The following is a 22,815-nucleotide window of genomic DNA, read 5'->3' as shown; positions in this document are numbered from 1 at the left end:
GCATTGCATTACCGTATGTTTGTCCTTTCTCATGTTTACAGTTATGGCTCTAGACTTGCCTTTCCCACCAGGAGCAGGAAGTATTTGCATTAACAACTTCTTAAGTATCTCCATATCGGAGAAATGTGGCATCTGATTTTCAATGATATTTTCTCACACTATAGCTTTGCATCAATAGAGTTGCATTAATATTCTTTTGCTTTTTATATCAGCAGGTGTTCTTAATAGCTGGGAATTGTTACTGCCTTTCTTCACATCATAAAGTTGTTTCTGTACAATACCATTTTTGCCTTTCCTCACACCATCAGAGGACATTCTTTCTGCTGGCAAATAAGAAGTGTATAGTAAACAATACCACTACACTCCCAGACTACCTCCCATACTGGTATGGATACAAAAGTTGTATAATTTTACTGACACCGTAGAATTCTGACCGGACTCTCTGTGATGTTGTTTCATCTTCCCGTCTTTAAGAGCCACTGTCCCCAGACTTTCATCCATGCTTCCTTGCCACAAAAACACTGATTGGCATTTTGATATAGTTTTTGTTTTACATTATAGTGCTTATGTCAGCATCTTGGTGACTGATACCCCATTTATTCACAGAAATGATACAGCTTGGGGAACAACAATGCAACTTCCTCCCCAAACCACCTCGCCAATGTGTTTTAACCCTGCTCTACAGGGACTACTTCTAGGAGTGGGAAAATCATTCATTTTCCTTGCCCAGTCAGGTCCTCCTGTGTCTGCCAATGCAGATGCCAGTTGTGGTGGTGCTGTTTGCAGTGGGGACACTGGTCCACAGCTGGACTAAGACCATCAAGCAGTCAATGGATATTAGAAACTTTCATCAGCTACTAGCCTGGGCTGGACTCAAACTGACCTAAAAGTGAAAGGTTTCACACCCTCATCACCAACCCCGAGGCCTCAAATTTTGCTTAATATCAGTAAGCGTTTACCTTTCCTCAGTCACAGCTACATGCAACAAGCCTTCTTTACAATAGCAAAAAGCAGAGGTCTCAGCACCAGTGTCTGCATTTGTCAACCATGAACCATTAAGACATTATGTCAGCATTATTTTCTAATGTCTCAATGTACATAACTCTTTAAAAAACCTAAAGAGTACAGGTAAAACAACTCCCACACTAAAATAAAATGCTTTCTACATACAGTCGAACCTCAGAGTTACGAACACCAGAATTACAAACTGACAAGTCAACCACACACCCACACCCACCCCTACCTACCTCATTTGGAATTAAAAATATGCAATCAAGCAGCTGCAGACACAAAAAAAACCCAAACAAATACAGTGCAGTACTATGTTAAATGTAAACTACTACAAAAATAAAGGTAAAGATTAAAAAAAATTGACATGGTAAGGAAACTTTCTGTGTTTGTTTCATTTAAATTAAGATGGTAAAAGCAGCATTTTTCTTCTGCATAGTAAAGTTTCAAAGCTGTATTAAGTCAATGTTCAGTTGCAAACTTTTGAAAGAACCATAACGTTTTGTTCAGTTACAAATGTTTCAGAGTTATGAACAAATTCCATTCTTGAGGTGTACGTAACTCTGAGGTTCTACTGTAGTTAAAAGCTGTAAATCTCAAACTCGATATACACAGATAAGAAAGGAACAGAGGGAACCTTGTAAAGAAACCCAAGAGCCTCCCATCCAAAATACAGAAAGAGTTAAATGCACATTCTGGTATCACTGACATCATTGTGCCTTTCCTTGTATCATAATTTAATCTCTCTAGGTTTGAGTTTTCCTTTCTCTACATTTTTACACATCAAAAGACTTGAACTGACACCTGTTGGCTCTTCCTGGCATAACAACATAATTCCCACTGCCATAGCTTCTACTTTGTCCACACTGCAGCTAATTGCCAATAGGCTTGCTATGGTTTTACTTGCATTTCTTTGTTGGGTAAAGTGCTAACCATCCCTTTGCACTGAAAACAGTCTCATTTTCTTTACATCATGGCTGGATCGCCTTTGACTTGACACACCTTTGTCTTACCTCACTTCTTTTCAGAACATCAGCCCTAATTTTCCTACACTGCCTCAGAATTCCTTTGACTTTTTACCACAGCCATTGCCACAACGGACTTTGACTGACATTGCAAAGAAACTTGTGAGGACACTAAACTTTATGACAAGTAGCCACCACGCATACTCAGAGCCAGCTTCAAACCTTAAATAATATTCCAAACCAGGGATAGGTACGGTTTAGGGGCTAATAAATATGTAATTCATTAAAACACAGCCATTACTGATAGCCCTGTGTAAGTACTCCTGGGTGGACAATATGTATGTTAGATGTTCCAAATTCATGTTAGCAATATGGAATTGAATTGATATTTATTGTGGGTTCACAGTATTTCTTGGAAGGTGTTGGCTATAGAACAGTGCACCAGTTTTCAATTACTAGGTGAAAAAGCAAAAAATTACACTACCCCAAGACAGAACCTCTATAACCATAAAACAGAGACAAGCTGAAGATCCCAGGAAGTCCACTAAGGAACTTGTTACACCAAGCTAATTAACCTGGAAAGTGCTTATCCAGCACAGTGCTGGACACCAGTACAGAACCATAAGACAGATGGCTGGACAGGTGTTAGACTGTTGTGTCTGTGTTATAGTCTTCTTATAGGTCCTGATTCAGTAAAGCACCAGAGCGTATGCCACCCTTTAAAATTAAACACATAATCAAGTATTTTGCTGAATTAAGGAAAATAGAGAATATGCCACTGGTGTATATGATTTCTTTTTTAACCATTATTGCTTATAAACATAGGCCCCAACTCTGTGGGTGCTCCAGCACGGGAAAAAATTTGTGGGTGTTCTGCACCCATCGACAGCTCCCCATCCAGAAGCCCCAGCTCACCACTGCCTCCGCTCCGCCTCCTCCCACTCCCCTGAGCGTGCTGTGTCCCCGCTTCTCCACCTCTCTCCCAGCGCCTGACGCTGCGAAACAGCTGTTTCATGGCGGCAAGAACTGGGAGGGAGGGGGAACATGGCATGCTCAGGGAAGAGGCAGGGCCAGGGCAGGGATTTGGGGAAGGAGTCCAATAGGGGCAGGGACTTTGAGGGAAGGGTTGGAATGGGGACAGGGCAGGGGCAGAGTCAGGGTGGGGCTTAGGGGGGGGGTCGAGCACCCACTGGTGCCAGGAAAATGTTGGCACCTGTTGTGCTAGGTGCTGTACATAAACACTGTAAGAATCAGTCCCTTTATAAAGGCAAAGCACACCTAATAAAACAACTTTCTAGAGCTCAAAAGAAATGAATACAAGATCAATAGAAAATTTAATACTTTTAATATAGCTCATTGTTAGATTCTTTTACATGTTTGTATCCAAGGAAGGTGTCCAGATCATCTAGAAAAGCATCTTTATTTAAATAAGGGATTTTAACAAATTTAGAATATTAATTTGCAATATAGTATGCAGAAACAATACAGTATGAGAACAGTACGGGACTGACCCTGAACTTTCTTCACTGGCAAAGCTTCCAATGAATGGGAAGATTAGGCAGGACTGGGCCCTATTAAAATGAAGACATGCTGTAATGTTTTAACTACTGCTCCATTCACCAGCATTTCAGATATCCTTCCTATGGACCACAGATCTGTTTTTAACTGGATCAATAACCAGAGTTCATGAAGAGTAACATTCTTGCATTACAATAATTTGCTTCACAAACTAGATGTTCATGAAAGGTACTTTCAGCCCTCTTAAAGCCTGATGAGAAGACATTAGTATAAGTATGTTTTTCACTTCCTCATAATTAGACAGAAGAAAAAAAGCAATATAAACTCATTTCTGGGATGTTCTGGTTGTGTTATATATTACAGAAAAAACATTCAGTATTTATAGTAGAGGAAACATGCCAAACTATAATTTCATTTTCCATCTGTGTTTTTAATAACATGAGTGCAAAAGGGTAACCAAACAAAACATGCTAGATATTATCCTTGATTGCCATATCTCTAGCACACATCTGCATCATCAATAAAGTCACAGCTGAACAAAGGTCCTGGAGTCTGGCAAACCCTGTGAGCAATCTGAGAGGCTGACGAGGTTCTGCAGGTAGAAAATATGCAGAATGAGGCCACATTCACTCCAATATATACGTGACTGTGCACAGTCAATTGCAGGATCAGGACCTGAAATTGTAACTGCCTGAGTTTTAAACGTCTTGCTCTGTTTTTCTTTTATTTTCTTTCCTTGCCCTCCCCTCTTTTGGTAAAATTCAGTATATTTCACCATTTCAGATCTGTAAAATATAATGAAAAACCCTTACTGTAATATAAGAGGTTGTCTCTAGATTCAATCCTGAAGTCAGTTATTCAGGTAAATTCTCATTGAGTTCAATGGGAGAAGTAATCCCATTAAGTTTGGTGGAAGTTTTGCCTGAATAAAGGCTGAATAATGATTTCAGAATTAGGTCTTCTAATGGGTTACCAGAATTCATCCCCAATGAACTTACATACTGTCTGTATGCACGTCTGAGCTGATAGAAGGCTGTGCCAGGCAGATGATTCTAACTCAACCTAAAAGGGATTTCTCACACTAGAGCTGACCACTTTGCTTATCACATATGCAGTCTGCTGCATCAAGGCATGCAGCAGCCACGAGTGCAGATGATTTTACTGTATCTGAAGGTAATCCTTATGTTTTCCATTTCTGGACCATCTTCACTCACTGAAAATACACACACTGCTTACTTCTCGCAATACAGACTCATGGAGATTTGATCAAATTAGAGGAAGCTTTTCACATTGACCTGTTCTTTAACAGGTTTGGGAGGATATTTTCACCTGTGAAAAAACGCTGAAAACAATGGGCCACATCACCCATGATCTACATTAGGTGAAAAAAAACAAAAAACAAACAAACAAAAACAAAAACACACCACCACTTCCTCTGTACTGCAATGGGAAAGCTTTGGGTTTGCAGTTCCTGTACAATACCTTGCAGACATACACAACAGCAATCCTAAGTGTTTTACAAGCACTGGTTGTAACTCAGATCCAGCTGAACTCATGCCATCTGCAGTGGTTTCTCCCACTGGCCAAAAAGCCGCAAATGCTGCAACTGCCAGCTCATTCAGTTCTTTTAACTCCACCCCACCCTCATATAGTACAGCAGTGAGGACCCTATATAGGGTGACCAGATGTCACAATTTTATAGGGACAGTCCTGATATTCAAGGTTGTGTGTTATATGGGCACCTATTAACCCCCAACCTCATCCTGATTGTTCACACTTGCTATCTGGTCACCCTAACCCTTTAAGCAGATAGGCAGTTCCCATAATGCAGTGCCTAGCATTTGGAAGTTACCTGTAGGTCCCCCACAACCCACAGCAATGGCATTAAGCATTATGGAATAGTTGCTTCAGGAATTCCCAGGACTGCACTGATACAACCATGGATGCACCAATATAGCTCTGTCAAAAGCAAGTCCCCATTGAAATGCTGCTAAACCATTGCAAGGGCAAGCAAGACATCCAGATATTTCATGCAAATCGATGCCCGCATAAGCTTTCCTCAACATAGTGTAGACACACCCAAAATGGGTGGGACTGGCAGACCTGCAGTTTCCATAGAACCAACCAAGGTGGCTGCTGCAGAAACAATGACAGCATCCGTGCCCCTGTTGTGCAAGCTTTATATAGTTTAAAAACTTCACTTCCAGCCATCACCTTCCTTTTGAAGATAACACCATGAGTCGTCTATATTTGGCACTCCATAGGAGGAAGGCCTCACTTTCTAAATGACAGCATTGTGCATTAGTGGATTATACAAGATTTACCATATATAAAACAATTTAATAAATTGGCTTTGTTTGGCAATCTTACATGAGCCACTGCGTATCAGCGTAATAGATAGATAACTCACACGCACCAGAATCCCAGAAAACAGAACATGTTTACATACGTACTGTGCTTCTGAAGATATCAAACCACTTACACTAATAGATTTAATACATTAATAGATTTAAAGCCAAAACAGACCATTACAAATCAACAAGTCTGACTTCCTGTATACACATGCCATAGAATTTCACCAAGTGATTTTTGCATCAAGACCACAATTTCTGGCTGTGTTTGAAGATATATTTTAGAAAAAAATCCAATCTTGTTTTAAGCACTTCATTGATAGAGAATCCACCATGTTCTTAGGTAAGCTGTTCCAATGGCTAACTACCCTCACTGGTAAAATTGTGTGCCTCATTTCTAGTTTGAATTTGCCTAGTTTTGGCTTCCAGCCATTGGATCTTGCTACACCTTTCTCTGCTAGATTAAAGAGTCCTTTACTATCAGAAATTTTCTCCTAACCTGATATTTGCTCTGTGGTCACTATGGGCCTGATTCTCCATTGCCGTCCCCCTTGTGTAGTGACTTACACCCATGCAAAGTGAGTGCAAAATTCTAACCAATCAGAACAGTACCGTCTGATGCTCATTTTGCACAGATGTCGGTGACAACACATGGAGCATAGCAACAAAGGACAACATGCCATATCTTCACAGGACTTGAAAAATTAATTCATCAGTGAAAAGTAGGGAACTTCGACAGGCAAGTAAATGGGTAAGCGGTTAAGCCATCAATCTCTGCACAAATTTGGATTTTTTTTTTAAATAAATAAAATTTCTAGACTTTATTAGTGACAGTACCCTTCCAAATGTGGACCACTGTGGTGGTGTCTTCCTGTCTCTGCAGGCAGAGAGACAGCTCCAGGGCCTCTATTGTTTAGAGATTTAAGGAGCAACAGCGAGTGGAATTGACAAAATCTGGTCACAGTCACAGCTCTATTCAGAAACCTGTGGGTAATAGTAAAATCAACAGGAATCATGTGATTTTCCCTTTGCTGCTGCTTAGGAAAGCTTTGAGGAGCAGATGCAGACATTGGAGATATTCACAGGAAAGGAAGACCCCAAAGAGAGAGGCTTGAGGAGGGGCTGACTAGACTCTGAACCATCAGAAGACTCAGAGGATGAGGGGGAAAATGTGCAAAGAGAATGCTGCTTCTCCTTTCCAGCTATCAGGAGGAGGCAGAAGAGCTCTGATTTATCAGACACTTGCTAACCTAAGATTAATATGAAAGATGGAGCACTGGAGCAGGGTTCTGATAGAAAGTACCATGATATGAGTTCCTATCCCTCTGCCCAGTAGAGTAACTACGATAGTGCAAGTGGTGCAATCACGAGAGGGCCCGGGAGATTACCAAGGCCCCACCAGATGAGCCTCCAGAATAGAATGGGGCCTGTGGGCCCCTGGAATAAGAGGTGGATGGAATGGGGGGCAGCCCCAGGCCCTGAGCACGCACAGCTGGCAAGGACACATGGAGAAGGCATGCAGGAATTGCAGCACCAGGAAATGTGGAAGGGCAAAGGCAGGAGATGCATCCCCCTCCCCCTTTTTCCTCCTCCCCCCACCCAGAGATGGAGCACAAAGAAAAACTGGCACCTTTGCATAGGATGATGGAATAGGGAAACTGGGGAAGTTTGGGGGAAGGCGAATGGAGCAGAACTGAGTGGAGCCAGGGGGCTGCAGCAGAGCTGATGTGGGGGGTGGGGTGGAGCAGAGCTGAGGGCGATAATGGGAATGTGGGGAGGGAGGTGGAGTGGAGCTGGAGGGGACTTGGGGGGCAGCTGAGAGATGGCTTGTGAGGGCTGGAAACAGGGCTGAGGCAGGTGGATTGGGGAGGGGGGGGCAGGTGGAGAGCTAAAAGGGCCTGAAGGGGTGATTGGATTGGGGCTGGGGGTCAGTGAAGCAGAGGGTTGGAGGGTAACTGAGGGAGAGCAGGGGGAGGGGACAGGATCAAAACTGGAGGGGAACTGGGGGCTGTAGTGGGGATGCAGGAGAGTGAGGAGATGGGAGGGCTGGACTGTGGAGATGGGGAGTTAGCGGGGGAGCTGGAGATCTGGACTGAGCTGTGGGTGGGACTGGAGAGAAGCTAGAGGGCAGGGGCTGGATTGGGGCTATGCGGGAGCTAGGCCAGAGCTATGATAAAAGGGAAGGAATTCAGGCTGGGAGGTGGGGCTGAAGGGGGCAAATTTCAGAATCAGGAAAGGGGCCCTTAACCTATTATTGCACCAGGTCCTTTGCGGCCTTGATACATGACTGGCTCCACCTTCCAAGCTGGTAGATTGAGTGCTGGGCTTCTCACCGGAGTGTTATCCCTGGACCTTTCACATGGCCAGGCACTGGGGAAGGAGGCGACAACTGGGACCAGAGCTGCCATGGAGGCACAAGACAACTGTGAGAGTGGGCCTGACCTCTTGAGGGTCCCACAGGATCTGCAGAGTTTATGGGTAGGTCCCATGTCCGCTTCAGGGGAGCGGAACCGGTCCCCCTGTGGAATGATGTGGGGTAATTTCCATGAGTGGGTCCTCAGGGAGATTTCCTCTCCCATCCCATCTTGAATGTGTCAAGATGCTGATTTCCACTTATCTGTAAGATGGCCACAGAACAGGCCCAGCCGGTCTTGGGGCTTTTCTGCTAGGCCTCGGTGCCTGCACTTTGAATATTTTGGCACTTCCTAGAGCACTGCACAGTCTGAGGCACACAACCTCATAGTGTAATCCATTGGCCAAGGTGTGTTACATATTCCCCTGTACGTCGGATCCAGAGGAGATGTGAGTCTTTTACAGCTCCCAGACACAGAGCCTGACCTTTTCGCTCAAGCTGTAGAGACTCATGCTTTCAGTTCTGGAGATCCCGGCTTCAATCCTTGGTGTGTCAGCCAAGATAGCAGTCACCCCAATAGCACACAAACGATGAACTGGATGTGCGATCACAGTATTGCATGCTCTAAAGAAATGGGATATGTGGGGCTCGGAGAAAAGGAAGCCAGGGTGAAGGGCCAGTCAAAAGTGGGAGATTTCACAATGTACTCCAATGTGTGGATTTCCAGATATATCAGTTGCCACATGGGCTAATTACACTGAATCACTGCAAAGACAACTGTACTCTGGCTGAGAACCATTATGGCAAGTTTCAGCCTGATGCGATTTATATCTCCAAGCAATAAACCGAGGAATGAAATATGGTGAATAAGGGAAATCACAACAGATCATTGATGTCTTTTATTTATTTTTTAATATGAATTTATTACTCATGACAGGCACCAGACTGACAAACCAGAGCCTGAACAGCTGAAAGAGCAGGGGCAAATCAAATGTCTCAATTTGTTGCACCAACATGTCTCCAATATGACACGGATGGTCCTCTGGTGATGGTGAGTAGCTCAATCTCTAGATCCGTCCAATCCTTGAGGCATCAGACAAGGATGCCAACCGAGTTCTTGTGTTATGAACACTTGCCACTAATCTTATTTGACAGTCACCTCTAAATAGCAACAGTTTTTGGCCACAGCTAATGTGGCCTGGATTTTAATTCAGCCAAGATGTGAAAGGCTCCATATGTTCCTATCCTAACCACGTTAGCCGTCCAACTAAGCATTAGCATAATACACATACAAGGCCCTATACATGCATATACATACAGTGTTCATCATTGTAAAATGTAAAAGCAATGTGGCAGCCTAAGATATGTCTAGATACCTTCTAAATACAGACAATACTGTAGTAGCCAGATGATGAAACTCAGAACAAGAACTGGACAGCAGCACCACTCTGTTGCTAACAGACATAATTGGCTCTGTTGATGTGCATGTTCCTCTCACTGCTCCTTTGAATAATAAATTGCTTAGACAAAACACAGTCATAAAACTGTCCCCTACATACAGTTCTGCCCTCCGTTATTCGTGCACAACTTCACTAAAGCCGTTCTCTCACTGAACTCTAAGTGCCATGTTCATAACTAGCAAATGTGGGTGCAACTCCACTGACTTCAGTGCAATTGTGCCTGCTATGAATTTGGCCCACTGGGTTTTCACTGGTGTAAGTGGGGGCAGACTTTGGTCCCGTAGGTCTCACTGCTTTGGAGAGCCTTTTCTAAAACAAACAGTTATATATAAGAAAACTGGCATGTGTGAGATGACAGCCGCTGCAAAGCCAGGGAGCTATAGATTTATAAAACACGCATACTTGGAATCGTATTCATTTGCCAGTCTTGGCTCAGATTGATGGGGAACTGAAGGGAATAAAGTCCTAATTAAAATTAAGTAATAAGTAATAATTGTATATAAGGACAGGAGCAAAGAGTTTGCCCAGTGCCATTCAAGTCCTGTTACCACACAATTTGAAAAACATCCTGACAAGCTCATGGAATATGACCTAGTTTATAAAAGAAAACAATTGACCATTTGCCAAAACATTCCTGTGAAAATAAGAAAAGCTCCATTATCAAAGCTGTGAACTGTGTTTCCATATAGAATAGTCCCTCAGCTCAAACGATGGATAGGACAGAGTTCAGAAAAATAAAAAAAATGACACTTGTCCAGATAATATTTTTTAAAGATATTGTGAAAGACTGCCACAGGGATACAAAAATTTATCTTACTCTCACAAGCATGACTTCTCTTTTGGTCTAATTAAAGTAAAAAAAGACATCCCCAGATGTAGTGAGCTACCACCACACTTCTCAGGCGCATTGTGAGGTAAGAGGCCAATGGACCAAGATTCTCACATACTGTCACATCATTTTAAGAAGAAAAGTCTCATTTTGAGAGAGATTTTTAAAGAGAAGAAGAAAATCAATATGTACTTAGTTGCTTGTCAAGATCCCAGTGAAACTGTCAAAAAAAAACAAAACACCCTCACCACAGCGAGCTTTGAATTTTCAGTGACCTTTCAAATTCTGCCACGTAATTAAGATAATACGTACTGTAATACAATCAGAGTCACTTCAGACAACACACACAGGCACACACACCACATGCAGGATTTTTTTTAAAGTACCGGTATATTGGCACATGCATTATCTAGCAAGGACACTTAAAATATTAGGCTTTAATATGAATGACCAAAGACTACATTTTTTCCTAGTAATAAAAGTGATAAATGGGTAAAATGAAACTTACTGAAATAACACTTTACAAAAAGTGTGTCAGGATAAGAAATGCACCAGCTGAAGTTACTAGAATTTCCATTAAAGTCAATGGGAGTTTTGCCCTAGACTTCAGGATCAGATCCACTAATTGTTACTTTGAGGAAAGGTAAGAGCTGTTCAGTATTTTCTGGCTAAAATATTCTGAGTCCATCACATTAAAAAAAAAACCCTCACTTTAAATATTAACTGCATGCTCAATTGCCACAAACCAATTACAGGTGCTTATGGCCAAATTATGACAGAAGCAAGCTCTCCTACAAGTAAAACAAACCACCAAAGTGAAATAGTATGGATCTAAGTCACCCATGTCAGTTTGCTCTCCTACAATCTCACAGTATGCATTACAATTCAGTTCAAAAATATTATTTTTTCAAAACCAAGATAAAAACTGGCACTGGAGTTGGGGGACAGACTGTTGAGTGGCTGATAAGATGTTATGGCTGCAACTTAGCAAGACCCTGCTAACCCGTAAGTCAGTGGCCAAACCTCCATTGAGTCCTATCGCATCAGGCTCTGACGGGGCAGACAGCTCCTACAGTATTATTTTGTTTTTAAATCAGGCACTCCAGCCTCGCATGTCTAGCACAGAAATGCTTAAATGGATCCATTTTTTGTCACACAGAGAAACACCATCAGAAGACACAGTAGTTTGAATAAGTAATAGTAATGGGATCCCTTCCCTCCAATTATTTCTTGACTGTAGAGACCGCAGGATAATATGTTATAGGTTTTTATTAATTCTGTGGCATTGTGTATGTAAATTAGGTTAATGCCGACCTTTAAACAGACAGCATCATCTCAGGTGGTTCATTATTCTTTTAGTGGTAGATATCACGCTAGTCAAGGACTATAATGACATTTACAACAGTAGTTTAAAAAAAATCAGATTCCCCTGTGCTAGAGAACCCCAGCACCAAGTATTTTTACAGGCATGATAAAAAAAAAGAATACGCTGCAATCACATTTAACTAATATTCCAGGGGGAAATGTTTGCAGAAGTTCCTGTTCAGTTCCCTTACTTGAATTCACAGATCACATCGCACTGCACCTTCCTGTTAAAACTAATGCTAGAAAAAGCAACATGATTGCCCTAGTAGTATAGAAAAGGAGTTATTTTACCGCGGGATTTAGAACACCTTGGCCGTTTCTTACACGTTTCAGGATGGGGGAAAACGCGTGCTGCCTTCGTTACATTAAATGTGAGCATTTCACTAAGAGGCGGGCACGCGGAATACAAATCTCACGTTTGCATTTTTTTTAAATCGTCAACAGGTGTCTTTAACAGGCTTCAGGGTTATTTACACTAAGTTGTTTTTGGAAGCCGAGTCCTCTATAAAGACATCACGTTTCACGGCATCCCTTGCTCAGCACAAAGACCGCCACGACACAGCTGCAATCCACTTTCACTACCCATGGCATCCCTGCAGCTCGGCGAGTATCAGCTCATGCAAGCAAGGGGCGGGGGGGAAATTACCCCAGCCAAGCAGAAACCCAAACACCTAAAGCGGCTCAAGACAGCAGACAAAATAGACAAACATCTCTCTAGCAACACAAGATGGCAACCGGCACCTCCTCCGGGAGATCATCCGCCTTTGGTGGGGGTTTTCCCCCCCATCCCCTTTGGCTGAACGAGAAGGCATCCAGGGGTGGATGTGTGGAGAAACAAAAACATACATCGATCAAGACAACCGCTACAGTCACGCAGGAAGCAGAACAGGAAGAGGGAAAACCCCACTATGGCCCTCAAGTTATCAAAGTTGTCTGTGCAGCGATCCACTTCTGCTTGTCAGCTCCCCCCAAACCACCTCACCCCCTTCCCCAGACATGTTGTAACCCTGGGGCGCTAGGTTCTTGCTACCACCCATCTAGCCTGTGCCTGCTTCTCTCTCTCCACAAGAGTCCGGGCAACAACATCAGCAGCTCCCAGCAAAGTGCCGAGGCAGCAGAGCAGTCGCCTGCGTTGGGGGGGCTCCCTCCTCACCCCCAGGTTCAAATCAATTCCCCTCTCCCTGGCACACAGCGTAACAAGGGCAGGAGAGGGGAGCCTCTGCCGAGGCAAAACCCTGCTGGGAAAGGGGCACTCCACAGCCACGATTCACCATCAACCGAGCCTCAGAGGAGGGATCTCCAAGCAAAGCGACAGTGGGGGTGTGGGGGCCGGCCAGGGGCGCCCAACATGTTTCCACTAAAGGGGGGGGGGTGAGCCCAGTACCAAGCCCGAGGAACGAGCCCCACAATTACTTACAGTCGTTGGAGGCTGCAGCAGCCACTTACCATCATGTTCCCTTGCATTTTAGCGGTTTTTATCATTGGCTTTTCCTTCATGTTCGCTCTGCGTGTGAGAGTGCGAGCGGCTCTCCCAGAGTTACTTAATCCAGCGGCTCCAGCACTTTAGCGAAGAGCCAGCTCGCCCTTGCGGGGGGGGGGGGGGTGTAGAAGATTATTGATAATTGCTCCCCCTTTGCAAAGGGAAAACAAGAAACGTGGGGGGAAGGGATCCTCAGTCAACACCCAGCAGCTTCAGCTCCTGTCCTGCGAGAGCTGCCGGGGAAACAGAGACACGCACCAGCCCCATCCCCGCGCACACACACGCACGCAGCAGGCGGCTATTGTGAGTAGCCGGTGTGTGATTTGTCGCGGGAGCGGGAGCTGGAGCTGGCTGGGACTCGGGGGGGTCCGCGGGCAGGCGGCTCGCACCGGGGAAGAGAGGAAGCGCTACTTGCATCAAGGTCCAGCACACCCAGCCTCAGCTGCGGGGGAGGGGCCAGCGATACGGAGGGGAGGGGGGGGTGGAGCATCATCCCGCCCCTCTCCCGGGGGGCGCGCACGGCTTCAGCACAAACAGGAACCGCGCCGTCTGGCCCGGGAGCCGGGCCCGCCCCTCCCCGGCGTTAACTCTTCCCCGGCCGCGGCGAGGCAGGAAGTGGACCCGCCCGGCGGCTGCCCACGGGGTGGGGCTGTAAATCCTGGCCTCACGGGGGGGCCGGGGGACGCACGGCGCGTTGCCATGGTTACGCTCCCGTAGCCTGCCCCGCTGCACACCCCCCCTCCTGCCTAGGCTCCTCTCTACGGGGCCACCCTGTCCCGCCTCCCCCGGCTGCGTCCCCCGAGGCTCCCGGCCGCTGCTCTGGCTCCTCCGGCTGCAGCCGCATCCCGCCTGCTGCAGTCTAGCGTCCCCCGCCCGCCGCTGCGTCCTCCCCCTGCAGGGAGCCGGCGGCCCTGGGGGCCGGTGCGTGGCCTGCACCTCCCCCCCCCCCCAGTCACACCCCTCTGGCTGCCGCGGCTCTGCCCAAGGCCCGTGTGCTCCGTTCCGCACGCGGGTGCCTGCCTCTCCCCACCCTTCCTCCTCGGGCTGCCCGGGCACTCAACCCCCCCTTTGCTCCTGGGCTCACGGAGAGAGGCAGGAGTCAGTTACAGTCCAGTCACTCTCATGCGCTGACCCTCCTGCTGCAGTTTTCTTCCACAGGTGCTTGTGGCAGGGCAAAGGAACCGCCTGTGGAGAGGGGCGATGACTCCTCAAGGTGTAGTGGGGTGGTAGGTTTTTATGTCTCCTTTATTAGTAAAGTAAAACAAACCCCATCAATGTCTCTTTCAACGCTATTGAGAATAGGCAATTTGGATGATATACAACAGCAGAAAATTCAATGCAATCCTATTAGCATAAAACCTGAGGCTGCTTAACGCCGCATCAGAGAAAGGTTGGGATGATCATCTAAAAGGCTTTCCAAAAATGTCAAGGCTCAGGAGCAATGTATTGTGTGAGGTTTAGCCCTTATGTAGGCAGCAAGAGCGGGATTTAGAGAGGATGCAATTTGAGAAATGCAAAGAGAGGGGCAGAGACTGTCTAATTTCATAATGCCAAACGTGCCCTTCTCTTGCTGTTACTCCTTGGTGCACCCACCAGTCTCGCCTCACTTTTTCATTTTCCTCTTTAACGTGGCCAGGGGCTCATGCTGTCACTACTTTCTCTAATGGAGGAAAGCTGGAGGTGACTCCTGCTGGACCTCGCCGTTTTTGCTCCTCACTAGACCAGAGGAGGGCGCTAGAATCAAGCTGGGGGCTCACTGGCTGACCTGCTCAAATGTTACTTTTAGGGGATGACAGTAGGTCATACTTTTTAAAGGTACAGTGTCCTGCTTCTGAACCATGTATCAGCTCTCCATTCACCAACCACCACCCGTGACCATACGGTTGCATTTGGATCAGGATCTACACATTCCTGAACTAGCTAACATTTTAAAAATTCCCTGTTGAAGAACAGCTCCTGCTCTCCCTCCCTCCCTTCTACCTGTGTAATTTGCTCAGTGGTGCTGTCAGGAACAGCAGCAAAATGAAACTGATACAACTACTCAGTGAAGTAGTCTGTTTCGGAGGAGCAAAATGGAACTGAATAGGATGCCATCAATTTCACTTTTCAGGGCTCTGCTGCTCCTTCTGGTGCTGACAGATAAATATTGACTGCACGAATAACAGAATGCATGAAATAAAAGGGGAAGGAAAAGACCCTGAAAAAAGAGAGGGGGAGGAGGGATAGTTCAGTGGTTTGAGCTTTGGCCAGCTAAACCCAGGGTTGTGAGATCAATCCTTGAGGGAGCCATTTAGGGATCTGGGGCAAAAATCCATCTGGGGATTAGTCCTGCTTTGAGCAGGGGTTTGGAATAGATGACCTTCTGAGGTCCCTTCCAACCCTGATATTCTATGAACCAGTGGTTAAAGAAGACTGAAACCAGAAGGGAGGAAGAAGCAGCATTTTTTTTTCTGGGGCAGGGGTATTGCTATTCATGTCAGGCACAGGAGGTAAAACTCCTTTTAACAGAGGAGGAGCAGCTGCATGTCTCTATATTTCCCCTTTGCTTTAACCTCTGTTTGTAACTCACTTTGCAAAAAGGTTTGTATTCTGGACCTTTACCATTAAAAGCACAAGCTTGAGCTCAAAAACTAAGGCTCCTAACTGGCAGCTGTAGCAAACTCATTAACTTCTTATATGGACCAGCCAGGAGAGGAAGAGACAAACCCACAATCTCCTAGTGTGGGTTACAAACTACTTTGTTTCTTTCAGCTACCAAACTAGTTAACAAAGTGACTATCTACCAACTGGACTGTTGGTTGAAAGAGGCTCAGATAGAAGCCTTTCTCCTACAATTTAGGATTCCCACATTTCCAAGTGCTCAGAGAAACAGACACATGCAAAAATCAAATTTTCCTGTAACACTGTCAGAAGCCTATCTGCTCTAGAGGATAACTCTCCAAAAAGAAGTGCTTGGTGGCACCTGGGTCAGTTTCTTATGGTTGGGAACTGCACATGGTGCTAGAGCTAACCCTGCCTGTCTGCCCTGCTCATATAGGAAGATTTACAAAACATCTCACCCCTGCTTTGTTGATTTTGTTTGTTCAGTTGCCTTTATGTTGTAGGTGCTTACAGGTAATGTATGTTGTTCACTGTGACTGGAAGGTCTTCACTGTGCTCCCCGAAATCCTGCCTCCTGCTTTCTTTACTTCATTTTTATCAGGCTTTGTTTATTTCATCTGAGTGATTTATCTTCAAATGTTTTAATTATGTATGAAGACAGAGTATTTAATACATGCTTCATCGTAGGTAGTTTCCATTTGCCTCCTGAATGATTTTATATACCAGCAGAATCACTTACTAACTCTGGCAGCAGTCTTCCCCGGCCCCCAATCTCTCATAATGCAGCATATTGGTTTTGTCTGCTTACTCTTATTTAAGGTCTAATTTATGTGTCTTTGGCATTGCTGTAGCAATTGCTTTGATTAAAAGAGTCTAGTTTGAAGTTGAGATTGCTGGCAAAATGCTTGGTTTCACTTCTGATACCATTCAGGCTTCTCCCCCTCCGCCTTCAGCACAGACACTCCTGCTCCATTTGGCTAGCACTACTGCACTGTTGCTTTTCCACATTGGCCATGGATCTTACTCCCATCAGAGTTATCAACTCATGCTCCAATATCATTACAATATATATGTTTTCCAATGCTGTACAAAAAAATAGGAGTGGGTACATTGGGAAAAGAAAAAACTCCTTTACAAAACTGAAATTCCTGTCTTTGTGGCAAGTTCTGCTCCATGACTTCCTCTCCAACCCTCTCCCAGGTTGGGTAGGATGGCTTCAGAACTGAGTCAACAGCCTATCACCAAAGGTTTATGACCCATAAGATGCAAAACACTGTCTGCTTCCCCCACAGAAAGGCATGAGCAATTTTTTTTTAATTGGCCATCATAGTGCCTTCCACAGAGCCAGGAGGCTATTAAGTGAATTTGAAGAGATAGGTAAAACTCTTAACATGAGAGAGAGTCACCTGTATCATCTTCCAAGAGATTTTGGAATATTCTTTACTGATGAACACTTTCTTATGCCTTCACGTGTATCCGTTATGTTCCAAGAGGTTGCCAAGATTCAGGCTACTGCCTTTCCTGACACTGGCTGAGGATGCATCTGTCTATTCAAATGTCATTGTAAGGCAAATTGTATATAGCTCCAAGTGATACTTAGCTCTATTGGAGCAGGAATTGACGTTCATGACTCAGGCATGACAAGGTAGGTAGCTGGGAGCTGCATGAAAATGACCTGCGATTTTTCACTTCCAATTTTGTTAAGTTTATGCTGTTAGTATACACTTGTAATAGGTTGAAAGAATTGTCCAGGACGTCTTGACTTATAAAGGGTGGAACATTTGCTACAGTGGCCATTGGCAGCGGTGGCTGTTTTGGTTTTAGGACCAAATGGTGGGAGCCAGAGGATTTCCACAAAGAAAGTTAAAATGTGTGCACAAAAAATGCCTTCATCATAGCAGCTTTTGTCACTTCCCAACTACACAGTTAATGCCAATGCTATATAAACCATTATATAGGGTCAGAGGTAAGCTTTCAGAACAGGTATGGCTCTTATTGTTCCTTGTGGAGGAGCCCATTGCAATTTCACTTTCACTGGGGTTAACTATATACTTCAGTGACTTACTCCTTCTTTACATAAGTGAAAGTGTTATTAGAATCAGGCCTTAATTGCCAGATTTCAGAGGGAGCCACTGGCTGCTGAGCACTTTGGAAGATCTCCCCATTACAGGCAAAGACACTTCTCAATGGGAGAATCCTACACTCAGAAGGATTTATATATAAACCTGAACAAGACTATTTCTCCAAACTTCAGCTACTATCAAGGTAACAAATATAGCACCCTGTATGTTGTTGTTTTTATGGGTCTGTTTGAGAAACAGTACTTTTCTCACTTGTACCATAAATATTCAGCTCAGTGTGGGTTTCATTATGATGGGGAGGACTATCTGGAAAGCAACAGAGATCACAAGAACTATTTCCTGTTCACGAATATTCTGTTTAAACCTGTGATGAACAGGGATGGGAGAACTTGTTTTATCAAATACAAACCCACTGAATACAGTTGAGGCTGGAAAGCAACAGAGATCACAAGTACTAATTTCAAGACTTAATTTCAAACAGAATATTTATTGTTTGCATAGCAGAGACTTTCATTTGTCCAGGGTATTTTTTATATATATAAGGCAGTGGGACAACTCACCAGTCAGTGTATTTAAAAACCAATCACAAGAGCATCAGGATTTCAGTCCCCTTCTTAAAGATAACCCTTTATTTTCTCCCAAATAAAACAGTTTAATGTAAGTGTCACATATAAACAATGTCCTTTTCCCTTACCCAAGGGTCTCCTGCAGTAGCCTACTACCTGCAGGTCTCACTCCACAGGCCCTCTGCTTGCAAGTTAAGGAGAGTCTTTCTGCTCCCTTCTACTGAAGCTTTCCTCCAGAAAACTTGCTTCTAGCCTGCTCCCTGCAGGGCTGAACTGCCCTAAGCTCACTGCCTAGCAGTCAAGGAGAGGCTGAAGGTTCTCCACTTCCTTCCCTGAATTCAGCCTGCCCTTTATATGCCAGCAGGCCTGTCTCTGGGTCACAGTGTTCTACCACATGACCTCTGGGTCTTATCCCTTTCATCTGGGAAGGTGGGCTGAACATGTGACAGGGTGCAGCTGTTGAGCCCCAACCCCCTAGAGGGCCAGCTCTCACTTTGACAAAGGGGACCATATTTTGTGAAATGTAAAAACATTTAACAAAAAACAAAAGTTTAAAAAATAGTTTTAAAAGTTTTGTGAAATCCAAAACACCACCAAGTTTTTTCATCCCAAATGGTGACTCTATTAACATCTATTTGGCTGTAACACCATCTGGAAACATGATTGTATTTTGACAACACTGTGGGGAGGGAGGGGGAACCACCATTAAGAGCTTGCCTGCTTCAGGTTATCAGTAGAATCTGCCTTACAATTGGTTTACCATATTAGGGAGAATTGTGATCAATAATACAACACGCAGATGTCAGACGCTGGAAATAGTTGGGAGTAATACTGCATGGCAGGGTGGATAAACACCAATGATACTTTTGAAAAAAAATCCATTTTATTTTGTTATTTATTACAAGTTTTTCTTTAAAAATAAACCTGTTAAAAATGAAATCTTAATTTCACACAAAACATGTTAAGGCCTAAACTACTTATAATTTAATTGTAAAGGTGAAACATTATGATTAGAGGTTTATGTGTCCTAAACATTTAAGATTGTTTTGTTTAATTAAAATGAATTGAATATGCTATATTGTGTTTCATTAAATTCCAGTTACCATCCTAATGCAGCTAGACACAAATCATGAGCAAAAAGTTAAATTATCTAGTAAATAAGAAATATCACTCAACATTTTCTAACATACTAAAATGTACAAACAATAAGAATCTGAAAATATTATTCATTATGATTGTTTAAATAAATGTATATAGTTATAGTGTACTCTTCCAAGTAGCAAAAAGATGTCCCGAATCTACTGCTGATTTACAACTAAATAGAGCCTTTACATGTTTTAATGGTTATATCAACCAATGAGAATGCACCTTTCTTTAGAAAATAACTGAAGTACAAATGGAAAAGTTGATTGAAGTTGGTGATTTAAATCAATCCACCCTGCAAGGAAATAATGGAGACCTTGAACAGGACATTAGTATTGGATCCTGGCCACAATGGATAGCTAGTAGCTGCTACAACCACATATATACACACACTATTGTAACTAGCATGCTTTCCCTCACCAATGTGGGTCAATTTGTAGCATGGCTTGGCTAAAATGGTTCTCAGGCTACTCATCTACAACCCCAACCTGCTTCTGTTGAAGTCAAAGAGAGTTTCGCCATTGATTGCAATGGGTATGGGACTGGTATCCTAGGGGAACTATACCACAATATTCTCACACAGTTTTCAGAGGAAAACAAAATTGCTTATCCATCACGGAGAAACAAGTAGAATTTCCTGCAAACTGATGTATAACACTAACATTGATAGGATTAACAGAGCTATAGAAAATACTTAACAGTGATCTAAACTTAGCCAATTAATTTGCAAGTTGCAGGGACCCCATTGCAGAGGATGGTAAGATCCCTTAGGAACTGGCTAGTAGATAGCAAGACTGATACATAAAAAAATTCAGAGTTTTGATAAGGGATCACAATGCATTAGAGGCACAAAGTGAAATAACACTACAATAGAACCTCAGAGTTATGAACATCTGAGTTATGAACTGACCAGTGAACCACACGCTTCATTTGGAACCGGACATACGCAATCAGGCAGCAGCAAAGACAAAAAGAAAAAGCAAATACAGTACAGTACTCTGTTAAACGTAAGCTACTCAAAAAAGAAAGGGAAAGCACCACTTTTGTTCTACATAGTAAAGTTTCAAAGCTGTATTATGTCAATCTTCAGTTGTAAACATTTGAAAGAACCATAACATTTTGTTCAGAGTTATGAACATTTCAGAGTTACGAACAAGCTCCATTCCTGAGGTGTTCGTAACTCCAAGGTTCTGCTGCATTAGAATCGATAGACCCTAGCACTCTGTTTAGTCAAACAATGAAAGTCTCATCACATCTGTAAAAATCAATTGGGTATGTATTAGAACTGTACCCGAGCCAAAGCCATGGATTGGAACACCCTCACTGTTTAGAAGGTTTTAGAATCAAAGATCTAATCTAGTTCTGAATTTTGCTGCTTGTCCCTATGTTTGTAACAGGCCATATCAAAACACAAAACAATCCTAGATCCAAATACCCCTAATCCTTGATAGTTCAGGATTTGTGCCAAAATCTTGTAGCATAGACTCATATCTAAAATGTATAATAAAAGGCCCCACTGGGGCCTCTTCACAGTATTGGCTGATGTGGTACAGTGCCATCCTGTGGACACCACATGTATCTAACAGGAAATTAGAGGGCAAGAAGAACTTGTAACAGGAAGTTCAGAGGTAAGGTGTAGAGTAGAAGGAGACATGCAGACAGACTAGGTTTAAATGTTTCCTGAATCATTCAGTTAATCCAGTTTAGTCCATTATGTTGATATAATTGTTAAATAAAAGTATTTCATTGACATCTGGGACTCCCTGCTGCCTCAAGAATACTAGAACTGATTTGTACAGTGGTCGCTATTAAGAAGTCAACATTTGCCAGCAGCTACTGCACAGTGGGCTATCCCTCACAGTTAGAATATAAAAAAACCTCTGTTAACCCAGATACTACTATGTCAACAATTTTGAATTTTCAATGGCAATATGTCTTAGAAAAACTGATCTTCTGAATGCTGATTAATTTATCTTATTGTATCCTATCACACTAAGTTATAGGCATATTAGCTGCAATATTGTTAGCATTCAATTACTCCTTCCCCTCATTCTCCACCTCTTTCCTTTTCTTTAGCCTCTTCCTTCATTTCTCATAATTCCAGCTTTATTAAAATGTGCTTCCCAAATAATACAGAAGCTATTTCATTCAATGACAGGCATTACTTAGATACCTAAAATGCTATGAAAATGTACTGTATAAGAGCTGAAAAGTTACTGCACTGGAAAAGGGTTACTGATGGTCTGTTTGAGGAAGTACTTCCTTAAGGGAGTAACCGGACAATTTATTTCTCATTCTTCAAATATCAGAGGGGTAGCCGTGTTAGTCTGGATCTGTAGCAAAGCAAAAAAAGAATTGTGCTACACCATGACTAACAGGCGTTTTTTTTGCATGAAATTCCACTTGGTGTGAATACCACTTCAAGTGAAGGTAAAAAGTAAGTGAAGCTCACAAAATGCTGCTGTTGTCTATCTATATAGTAAGCTGTTGATGTTGCTCATTCTTCAAAGTTCTGCTTGAAAATCTGTGGGGAGCCTGAAAGCCTTTAAGTTTCGCTTATTGACTCTATTCAACCACTAAACGTACATACTTGTGCTTTGATGTCTGGGTTTTAGACAACACAGGAATTGCTAGATGGGATCTGAAATTGTTTGAGCGACTTCACCCACATCTCTTACTTAGCACCTGTTTGAAATATAAACCTTTGCCCTCACATCAGTTTTGGTTTGCAGGAGAAGGTACAAAGAAGGTTGAAAAAGCACTTTGTGCCCAGCTTTTGAGATTGGAATGGAGGTGACTGCAGTTCAGATCTGATTGAAGTTAGTAAATAACATAACTCCCACAAAAACAGATTAGGACTGAGGTTCTCACACTGTGCCCTATGAAGCACTTGCTGTGGTCTGCTCTTGCCATGGATTGCGGGGTGCTGAGGTCACATTATGTAGAACTACAACACACTCCATTTTTTCCTGTACCTCTGCCTACTTCTCAGCTAAAGCACGTTCCAGAGCTCAGTCTTTCCAGGACTTTAAAAGAAAAGTATTACACAGAGTTAAACACCGAGAGAGAGAGAGAGAGAGAGAGAGAGAACAAGA

The 22,815-nt window shown here is 43.5% G+C and overlaps 1 protein-coding gene across 41 annotated transcripts in view; it reads right to left on the bottom strand.

Moving 5' to 3' along the window:
- DPP6 (dipeptidyl peptidase like 6) overlaps window positions 1–13,977 on the bottom strand; it is a 714,691-nt gene extending 700,714 nt beyond the window's left edge. For 37 of the 41 annotated variants that reach the window (XM_039524563.1, XM_039524587.1, XM_039524562.1 and 34 more), the window contains exon 1: window positions 13,296–13,977. Coding sequence is in view for 2 of the 41 variants with exons in the window: in XM_039524555.1 (XP_039380489.1) it covers window positions 13,296–13,346 (51 nt within the window). In the remaining 39 variants the exon portion in view is untranslated. The remainder of the gene's footprint in view (window positions 1–13,295) is intronic. The other 4 variants (XM_039524582.1, XM_039524584.1, XM_039524555.1 and 1 more) reach the window with 1 other exon arrangement.
- Window positions 13,978–22,815: the final 8,838 nt, after the last annotated feature.

The sequence above is a fragment of the Mauremys reevesii genome, linkage group 2 (genome assembly GCF_016161935.1).
Source record: "Mauremys reevesii isolate NIE-2019 linkage group 2, ASM1616193v1, whole genome shotgun sequence".
NCBI lineage: Eukaryota > Metazoa > Chordata > Testudines > Geoemydidae > Mauremys > Mauremys reevesii.
This window is presented reverse-complemented; position numbering and strand designations above follow the sequence as displayed.